We start from the raw sequence: 11,461 nt of genomic DNA on the forward strand, positions 1-11,461 counted from the left end.
GGGGGGGGGGGGGGGGTCAAAAAGTGGTGAAAAATTGTTCACGTGGTATATGGATGGCCCCTAGGCCGCAAATTTGTCTGTTTAATTGAAAATTAATTTCTGTGGTTAAAAATTAGTTTTTTCAACTAAAAATTCCATTTTGAATCTCAAATTAATCTTTGTTTAATAGGAATTTAATCTTCTTGGTTGAAAATTCATCCGTTTGGTTCAAAGTTTATCTTTTTGAGTTGAAAATTTAACTATTTAATTATTGTCACTCAAAGTGTTTAAAATGTATGTAAAAAATTATAAATTCTTTTAATTAAGATTATTCATCTTGTACGTGGAAGGATGTTTTTATATGGGAAAGAAAAAATTTAGAAAGGTCAGTGAAAATAAAAAATTTGTCAGGGAAATGTCAGGATAAACTAAAGAATTTCGTAATTGGCATGTTGTAGCAGCCCTGAATATTTGCGAAAAAAATATCTTTCAAATTAATTTTCATTCATTTATTAGATGATTGATTGTTGTTAATATAAAAATTGATCCAACACTTCTAAATAGATAAGATGTGTGTAAAATATGCACATAAATTAAATCCTTCCAACTGAAAACAATCGAAAATACATATTTCTTAAAGTACAAATAAAATATTTTCAGTTTGCTAGACACATCGAATGATTAAATGCTGACATTTATTCATGAAATATAGTTAGCGCACGTTGCACGAGTCCTTAGATGAAAAGGTGACTCACTGACTTGATGAAGTTTTAATAAAAATTAAGTATTTCTAAAGTACAATAAAAACTCTGCACTGTGCACACTTTATAATTCTATAAATTGAACCAATTTTAATCCAAAAAAACGAAATTTTCCTAAAAATATTTGTATAAACTTCATGAGATATATGTTATCTGATTTTTATTAATGGAATTATGTAATTTGAATTTGAATGTAGTATTTTTTATTTTTAACTGAACAATATTCTCAGGATATACGTATTATGTAAATGTTATTAAATCTGTAAGCCTTGACAGAGAATAAGAACAAATATTTTCAAACCAGAGGCACGTGGCCAAACGCGTGCTTGTACTGCCATATGTAAGTGTGCAGGTATTTTCCCTCGAGTACGCTTATTCAGCACTGCACACATCTAAATTTTAATATCTTTTTCGACGTATTACGTTTGAATCAGATTTCAAGTTAATATTATTATAATAATAGTTAATCTCCTGAAAAATTGTTTCAAAAAATTATTTTACTTTTTCTATAGTGGAGACCACTAAGGTGCCCTGTTGGAAGTAGAAAGATTGAAAAAATAGAGTTTGGGGGATGATAGGAAATGAAAGAACTATTCTATCGATTTTAATGGACCAATGCGAATTTGTACACGGAGAGCATTGAGGTAAAACTGTCGCGTTAGTTGTGAGAGAGTCGCTGCACTTCGGTTTGGTTTGGCGTCGACTTAGATTCGGGGCACTGGTTACCCCGAACTTACGCAGATCAGTGGTTTCGAAATGTGGGTGCTATCCTCCTATATATCCAAACTCGTAACCTCCATTAGTAGCACATGGAGGCTGAATCTGACATAGTAGATTTAATCACGTATTTTATGGCGCCTGGCAACCTCTGTTTTAAATGTATAAAATTAATCGAACTTAAAACTAGATTTTTACCTTTATCGATCGCCAAGAATTATTTTAATTTGTGTCTTTATTTTCACTTGCAATAAGAGCTGTTATTTTTAATAATACATTTTTAATTGGTTTATTCAATGTTAAAGTAATAATTATTTCAAGTCTATCTTAAAATTTAATTCTTTTAAATAATATAAAAGATTATTAAATTAATAAATATATTGCGAAATCATCAAGTTCAATAGTGTTATATAAATTATAATTAAATTGTTTATCAAAATGTAAAGTTATTATAAGCTAAATTACAATTATATAAATTTATTATATTGATGTTTTAATTATTTTAATGATTTAATGTTGAAAAACTTTTTATTTTTAGATTAAAATTAAATAATATCGTATTTTTATTTTAAAGTTATCTAATAAAAATTTATTGACTATATAATATTAGAGCTATATTTGTTAAAGTAATAATTAGATAAAATTTATCTCAAAATTTAATTTAAAAAAACGATTATTAAATTAATAGATATATTGCCAAATCATCAAGTTTAATAATATTATTATATAAAATATCATTTAGAATTGGGGTTGAAACGTAAAGTTATTATAAGCTAAATTACAATTAAATTAAATTGATTATATTAATGTTTTAATTATGTTAAAGATTTAATGTTTGAAAAACTTATTATTTTTAGATTAAAATGAAATAATATCATATTTTTATTTTAACGTTATCTAATCAAAATTTATTAACTATTTAATATTGAAGCTATATCAATTTTAAATTTTCCATAATTGAGTCATAAAAAGTTTTATTTTGTACATGTTTTAGTTATAATAATAATATTTTGGTGAGTTCTATATTATCAAATTATAAAGGTTAATAATATTATGTTATACATGCTTATAATTTTTTATACTAATATTATATTCATATTTCATATTTTAAAATTATTTAGAAATTTAAAATTAAATATAATTTAAATAAATTTTAAATTAGTTTATTCATTGCTACAGTAATAATTTTTAAATTTTTATCTTAAAACCTAATTTTGTCAAATAATATAAAAGATTATTAAATGAATAGATATATTGTGAAGTCATTAAGTTTAATAATAAAAAATGAAATATGAAATTACATAAAGATTGCATTTAAGTTGTTTAATATTTAATAATTTAAACATGTTATTTCCTCTCAGATTATGTAATTAAATATTGGCTATTACTTTCATAATAGATGTTCCTTTTTTTCTTTTAAATAATTGTATCACAATTATATAATTTTTTATGGTGCCTCCGATATTGTGAAATGAGTATTTAAATTCAATTTTATAAATTATATTTTAATATTTTAATTTTTAATAACTTAGCTAGAAAGATTATTAATAAATTAAATGTAGAGAAGTCCAGTTTAAAATTTGAATGAGAATATAATGTAAACATTATTTGAATGTTTTCATTAAAATAATTGTGTAATGCTTTTTATGTTGTGAAAGTTGAAATTAAAAAAAGTGTATTAACTACAAATTATTTAAAGATTTTAGTAAGAATTATAGTTTAATGCTTCTTATTTTGATAAAAGTGAATTAATACTTCAAATACTACAGTTTTAATTAAATAATTATTTCAATGATTCTGATGTTCTGAAATGAGTATCTGCATTTAATTTTTCTAAACGTGTTTTAAATTTGTTTACAGATAAGTATCAAAAGTTGCCAAGCGATCAAATTTTCAAAAATGAAAATGAAAATAAAAAAAGGGAGAGGGAAAATTATTTCAATTTTTAAATGAAAATTATAGTTTAATTCTTTTTATGTTATAAACAGATTAAATAATTATTATTGCATTCATTGATATAAGATATGAACTTTTTAATAAAAACATATTTATATTTGAACACGCTGGGGCTTACATACATGGCGAGTTGAATGCTACCCAAATTGCACAACAGCAGGGGAGAAGCCATTATACAGGGGTATTTTCATATTTCGCGCCTTTAAAGTTGCAATTGGATCGGCCATTCGGCCAAGTCCGTGCATCTTCGGATCAAGTTTATGATAGTTTCCATGGTTGCGTTCGAATCTTCAAACGGTTATGTTTAGATTCACCTGTTTTCCCTAATCGCTGTCAGTAAATGTAGGCAATGTTAATTTAAAGTTTACGCATGTAATATTTCATTCACTTTATTTGAAACATATTCTGTCTATTCATAACATACCTTTTTATGCAGTAAAAATAAGCGTTAAACACCATTCACTCTTCGCCTACTGGAAGCACAGAATATTATTACTATTTTATAGTATTTTTCACTTAGCAGCCATTCTATAATGTTATTGGCACTTATTGGCAATTATTAATTAAACACTTTTATTATTTTTAATTACTATATAACATTACCTATATTGTTTTGACACTTGTATCCGTTTGAAGTTTCGAACGCATCCATGGAAACTATCATAAACTTGATCCGAAGATGCACAGACTTGGCCGAATGGACGATCCGAATGCAATTTTAAAGGCGCGAAATATGAAAATACCCCTGTATAATGGCTTCTCCCCTGCTGTTGTGCAATTTGGGTAGCATTCAACTTGCCATGTATGTAAGCCCCAGCGTGTCCACCCTGTATATAAAGTAAGAGTAAATTTATTATTTCAATGAAACAAATTATTTGAGGCTATTAATTATTAGTTGATAATTTTCTTCACACTTTCTTTACACTTTCTTCATGTTGATTTGAATTAGTGACAAAGGTTACTAATAAATTAGACGAATGGAAATGATATATCAAAATGTAAAGGAGAATATACACATAATGTTAAGATTATTTGAATGTTACGATGAAAATAATTGTATCATGTTTTTTATTTTGTGAACTGATTAATTCATTAACAACTGATTCTACTAAAAGTTACATTTTCTGGAATCAGTTTAAAAGCTTAAGATTAAATAAAATTTTTCAAAATAAAATGTCAAATAAGAAAAAATATATAAAGTTAAATTTGCAATTATATGATTTCAATTAGATAATTTTTCAAATGATTCTGATGTACTGAAATGTGTATTTGCATTCAATTTTCCAAATAATATGAAAATAGGTTTGATTTCTTTCTGAAATTAGTATCAAAAGTTACCAATAAAATAAAATAAAATGATTGTTTAATGCTTTTTAAGTTATCATTGATCAAAAAATTAATGAATTGTTAGATGATTAATTTTTTCACAACAGCGAAATAGATAAAGATTCAATTATAAATTTTTTCGCTACCGGAGTTTTTAAGAAGAAACAAATGTTTTCTTTTTTACATCTGGGTAATCGTTTTTTTTTAATTTCAAAGAGATAAGTAAAATAAAATTATCGAAAGAACTTATTTTAAGAATTAGAACAATAGAAGCGTTATAATAATTTTGAAAGATTTTGAGAATTTTTTTTTTTAAACAGTTATGGGAAAATTTTAAGCAGTTAATAATTAATTATGAAATAATCATTTTTAATTTTAAATATTTTAAAATTGTTAAAATATAATATGGAATATTTTAATAAAATTATTTACATTTTCCGTGATTTAATTTAAATTGAGGTAAACTTAATTTTTTAGGGCGTCAAGAGTAGGAAAAATATATAGTTTAGATTCATGGGAAAATTTCAAACAATTTTTTACTAATGAGTTTTAAGAGCTCATTAAAAAAGATTCAAAAACTTTTCATATTATTTTATAAAATAAAAAAAAGGTTAACAAGTGTTTAAAGCAACATCGTGCCACAATAAATAATTTTAGAACAAATTTTAGTGAATTTAAGAGATATTTATAAGTTTTAACACCATTAAAAAATAATACAAATTTATAAGATATTTGAGAACTTTTTTGAAAATTCAGGATAATGACATAAATTCTTTAGGTTCCCAAAACAATATCTTAAGATTTTTAATTTGAAAAATGAGCTTCAGCAGAAAATTCAAAAAAAAGTTTTAAACATCAAATATTTACTTAAATTTCGAGAAAGAGTAGAAGATTTTAAAGCATAATGTTTTAATTTCGTAACATTAATAAATAAAAAATAAATTAAACCATAACATTCTATAAATATTGCGAAAATTTACAAGAATAAAAAATATTTTTAAACTGCAGAGGATTTAAAAAAATGCAGATTGATGTGAGAGTTCTTAAACAAAAAGAAAGCCAGACGTTAAAAACGCAAACGTCTGAATACTAATGTTTTTTTTTCAAATAAAAATTTGCGAACAAAATGTGTGAAAAACTGAAAACCCATATGGTAAAGTATCACATACCCTTAATTAAAATAACTTTAAAAGGTCTCACGTGAAGAAATTAATGTTATTCAAGTTTTTAGGAAAATTGGGGATATTTTGAGGCAGCAGTTTAGATTTTAAATAACTTTTCTAAATTTCAAGAAAAATTCAAGTCAGATAAAAGTATTTTTAAAAATTTAAGAAGTATTGTGTAGATATTTATTTCTAAAAGGTCTCGAACTTTTCCTATTATTTTGTAAAATCCCGTAAAATATATTTTTTTCTTAATATAGATTTTTTTTCGGCGAATCTGAAATATTCACAAATATTTTATAATTTACTTCAAATTCGTAAGAAATTTTTGAAGATTTTGATGTAAATTTTTTACACTTTAAATGATTATTCAAAATTTTAAGAAAAATTGGATTCATTTACAAATATTTTTAGGAATTCAAGAGGCTTTGCATAGACTTCAGATATTTTAAACCTTGTAAGCATGCTGATACTTCTTTCCTTGTAAATAAATTAAAAATGTGTGTAACTAAACAAATATTAAACATTGTTGTCTTAGTCAAAATATTGTTTAATTTATTTTTAAACCGTATTTCATCCTGAAAATCTATTTTTATTTACAAAACGTCTGTTAAGTTTTTTAAAATAATACAAAAAAAATATATTCGCAACTGCAGTTAGGGTGTGGGAAGGTAAAAGTGTTTAAAATAACGTTACGGAATATGTGAACGCTCCATACAAATAGTATTCGTACATTTTACGATGCATTGATACAGTGAATTCATTCTTTCAGAATCTAATTTCAACAAGAATATAAGTCTTCAGAAAATTTTAACAAATAAATTGTTATTAGAAAACTGAGCAAATGATAAAAATGACTATAAAAGTGAGCGCGCGCACATAATAGTCTAGTATTTTCCTAAGCTGCGTAAGCGCGGAATTGTGAAGCAAGAGCCGCGTGTGCAGCACGGCTCGACTATACTGTCGATCAAACGGTTCGGTTTGTTCGGGGTAATGGTTCTCCCGAATCATTGGGGCCGTTTTGAGCCTTGTTTTACTGTATCTATTACCAATCCTGTCATACGACTTGATATCTATAACTTTGCCTTTGACTCTATCTAAGTCATTCATCTCTTTAAGTGCAGTTTGACAAATGTAGCAAGTCATAGATAATAAAGTTTCAGAAAGAGCCTGGCAAACTTTTTGGTCCAGCATCGTCAACTTCATATCAGGTTTTATCACAGAAGTACCGGAAACGTTCTTTATTATTGTAGGCTTTATTTTCTCGATTTATATTTGAAGTGATGATATAACTGAATTGTTTTTTTCTGAGGTTTCTTTTGCGAATTCATATATTAACATAATTAACTTTGGTTTGAAAAACCATCACAACCGTGTTTCACAATTAACTTCAAATTATGAGGGTTTCTTGTATCCGTAAATGGAAAAGAAATATTACGATCTTTAAAAATCTGAGATATCGTATGATCTAATAAAAATTTTAATTTCATTGTAAAACCCTTTTCCGTTACTTTCATCGAATGCGGAAAACGTTCTTCTTTCGATTTTGAAAAATTGTCGTGTGCTGAGTAAATGTCACTATTTCTCTTTTCTGCCTACATATGGATCATGTGATACTGACTTTTAGACAAATCAGCATCCTCTATTAACGCTAAAGCTTCTTCTGACGTGTACGGAATCGGGAAATCATTCATATTTTCATTTTCATCAGAAGGTAAAATTGAATTCATGAATTATGATGCTTTCTTCCTATCCTATCCTATTCCTTCCTATTCTATCTTCCTATCTTATTTCGATGTCAGTATATTTTTCTCGTATATCCATTAATGTCCTTCGTTTTTTCAAAGTAGAATATTTTACAGTGAACTGAGTTTGTCCTTCCCCATTTGTCATTAAATTCAGGTTGAAATTCCACTATAAAATATGTGCTCAACCAACCTGCAAACTTGTTGCCGAAACAAGCTTTAATAAATGCTGAACTCTGTCATTTTATTTTAAAATGAGAGATAAATTCATGATTTAATTTGTTTTTAATCTTTTCCAATTATTTATCGTTCAAATTAAATTTTCTTTTTAAATACTGCAATTTGCAAGAATAAATGAAAATTGAACAGTTATTACTTTACAAAAAATTCTATTAAGTTTACAATATATTTAGAAGTTTTAAGGAGATTCAAAAATAATTTAATATTTGGAATGATTCCAATTTTTTTAAAGTAAATGTATATTTTTGAAGATCTTTAAATAAGATTTTGATGTTTTAAAATGATTTTTCTTTAAAAAAAAAAATTAGTAATAATATTTAAAAAGATTTCAAAACAAATCTTGATGTATAAATAACAATTGAACAACTATTAATTTGTAACAACTTGAAATAAAAACATTTAACTTCTAATTTAAAAAGTGTTAATTGAAAAAAATTGTAATGATTCAAGTTTTAGTGCTTTTTATAACTGTATAATTGTATAAAATTATATGATTAAACAAAATTTCAAATTAGGTGATTCATTCTTCAATTCTAGAGCATTGATAATTAAAGCGTGAATTATCTTTTCAACCGGTGATTTGTACAATTCATGAAAGTTAAACAAATTTTATCTTTCAATTTACCGATATTTAATTTAAAAATTTAAAATAAAAAATGATTATTTAAAAAAATAATTTGAAGAGTATATTTAAGAAGATTGTAAAAGATTTACACAATTGTTACAAAATAATTTGAAACATTTTAAGGAATTTTTTTTCAAATTTGGAGGATTTATTGAAAGTCTTAGGGAAAATGCTAATGATACAAAAACTTGTTTAGAAGTTTCAGAACAATTAAAAAAAATTTTTTTAATTATTTCATAAAATGTTTAACAAAATGTGGACTCTTGAAGATTTTGAAATCATATTTGAAACTTATCGAGCATTTTGAAAGCCTGAAAAATAAGAAATAAATTTGACTAGAATTCCTAGAAAAATTAAAAACGTGTTTTCATTTTGAGTATAGCCTATACTTTAGCATAAATTTTCATGTTTTGAACGGAATTTTTTAGCTTTATGAAATTGAATTGTTTCATTTCAATCGTGAAACATGTTTGCGAACCGAGAAATTATTGAAAATTATTTTTCCTGATTTAAATGGCCACTCTAAACAATTAAAGCTTCAGACTAAAACTAAACAGTTTAAATTTCTCAACTCACAATTTTTATAGAATCTTTAGATAGTAACCTTTTTTCAAAATAAAGCTTAATAGTTCAATCATTTTTAATACATAGAAAGTCTGAAAGAAAACCTGGAAAAGGTGATGCTGAGCATTTATAAAAAAAATGGAAATCGGTCACAATGTACCACTTGTGGGTGATTACCAACAGTCGACGATTTTTTGTTTAAACTGTCTGATAAAACTTCCATGAGTTTTTATCATTTTTCCATAAAAATTTATTAACCCTTCATAGAAAGTATACGAGACCTAACAAAAATGATCATCCGTTCAAAAGTCTAGCACTAATCTAGAATATTTTCCAAGACATTTTCCCCGTCTATTTTAATCATACATAATTATAAGTTCATAAATTCCGAAAGATTATCATTTATTGAAAAGGACTCTAGCAGATTTTTTTTAAATTCCTAAATAATTTCGAAAAATTGTATTCTAGTCTGTAAATTTTGTATTCCTGTCTGAAGATTTAAAGATAGATATTTTAAGTTAAATGAGCAGATTTGATTTTGATACTTATATACATGGAAAATATTGATTTCGTTAAAAAATGGATTTTAATTTAATATTAATCGATTCACATATTTCTTATAATTGAGATTAAAAATATACTATCTAATTTAGTTTCCATTATTAGAAAAATGATTGTAAATTTTCTGTTTAATGCTAAAATAAAAAATGAAATAATGAAAATCAAGTTCTTGTAGGATACTATCTATACATCAAAAGAGATTCTGGATGATGAATCTGAAATTAATTTTTTAGATATATATTATTGAAAGAGAAAATATTATCAACATATTTTTAATTCGTCGCGAAATTACAATAAACATTAATTAAAATTGATAGTAATTTAAAAAATATTTTCTTTGCAGCAAAGAATTGAAAAAAAAGCACAAGAAGATTTCTGAAGTTACTGAAGTCAACAACCCGCTGAAACATCTTTTTGAGAAACAAACAGGTTAGTTCTGACAATGAGATAAAAGTAAAAAGTAATTTCATAATCATCATTATAACAGAAGTATATGTTTTTTCTACTGCTATTAAAAAATAGAGTAAAATTAAATTCGTCCTCGTTGTATTGTTTATTAATCAGCTCTTTCCATTAAAGCATTCTATTTGCGACAGAGTATCCGCGGTCGTTTACCAGCGTTCAAAATGTTATCAATGGGGATTCATTTTTTCCATTCTTTCATAATAATTGATTTCAATTGCAAGAAAATCTGCCTTGATTAGATTTTCTAAAATTTTTAATAATAAAACAGAATAGAGAGTAAGGTTAAATTTAATTAAATATAAACTTGAAGGCAAGGTATAAGATATCAGTGGTATGAGTGGGATATGATTAGGACTTATTTTAGGTATATTATAATTTGTCTTTCTTATTTAATCGGCTCTTTCGTTTTATGTTTAGAATTCTTAAGGTATTATGGACATTATCTGACATATTAATTTATTCTGGTCGTGATATTATTACTTAATAATATTGCTTTACAGAAATGTATCATTAAAACAATAGAATGCTTTCAAGATTTAAAATTGAGAAGTAATTTTGCCACTAATAGAACACAAATATTTTACATAATGATCATCTTAATTATTATAAATAAGTCATGTGAACAAATGTACTATATTTATATTTTTCCTTATTTAGTTAGTTCAATTATAATGGTTCAACTAATCATAATGCAAATGATCACTGATCAATAAAATATTTGAAACTAAAATTTGTAATAAAATATTACTTAACCATTTTTTTAAGGGTGACAAATGTTTTTTGTTCACCCTCACTATAGGTCACTTCGATGCGAATTTTAACTCAGTTTGCGTAAATCGCCTTACTTTAGCGAAATCTATAACGATTTTTGAGATGCTGTAAAAAATATTTTTAAAATTGCGAAAAATTTATTCATATTATTCATATTTATTCATATTTCCCTGTTTTTAAATATTTTAATATTTTAATATTGTTAATTACTCTTAATTTATTATCGAAGCATTTTTTAAAGAGTAGAAAGGATGTAACAATAATTTTTGTTCATGGATAGGGAATGAAAAAGCAATGGGCGAGTTGATTGAGATCACGGATTCTAGAGAAAACATGGACGTTTTTGTCTCCGATGATAAAGAAGGACTTGGACCTCAAATCAATCTTCTGGTTTATTCCAGGTTTCCAATGATTGTTAGTATTTTATGATAATTATCCCAAACCAGTTTACGACAGGACGGTATAGTTATACATTTTTTCCAAAACCAGTTAGAAAAACTGCAGTATTTTCTACCTCATCTTGTGGTACACTATTTGCCGTATTAATTTGTAATGTCCTATTAAAATCTCAGCTTTTGCAGTTGAGAA

General features: G+C 25.3%; 1 protein-coding gene across 1 annotated transcript in view; it reads left to right on the plus strand.

Moving 5' to 3' along the window:
* LOC117176421 (period circadian protein-like) overlaps positions 1-11,461 on the plus strand; it is a 47,797-nt gene that overhangs the window by 7,109 nt on the left and 29,227 nt on the right. The window contains exons 2-3 of the mRNA XM_033366660.1: positions 9,981-10,066; positions 11,154-11,287. Of these exons, the coding sequence (XP_033222551.1) occupies positions 9,981-10,066; positions 11,154-11,287 (220 nt within the window). The remainder of the gene's footprint in view (positions 1-9,980; positions 10,067-11,153; positions 11,288-11,461) is intronic.

This window comes from Belonocnema kinseyi, chromosome 7, assembly GCF_010883055.1.
Source record: "Belonocnema kinseyi isolate 2016_QV_RU_SX_M_011 chromosome 7, B_treatae_v1, whole genome shotgun sequence".
Taxonomy (NCBI): Eukaryota; Metazoa; Arthropoda; class Insecta; order Hymenoptera; family Cynipidae; genus Belonocnema; species Belonocnema kinseyi.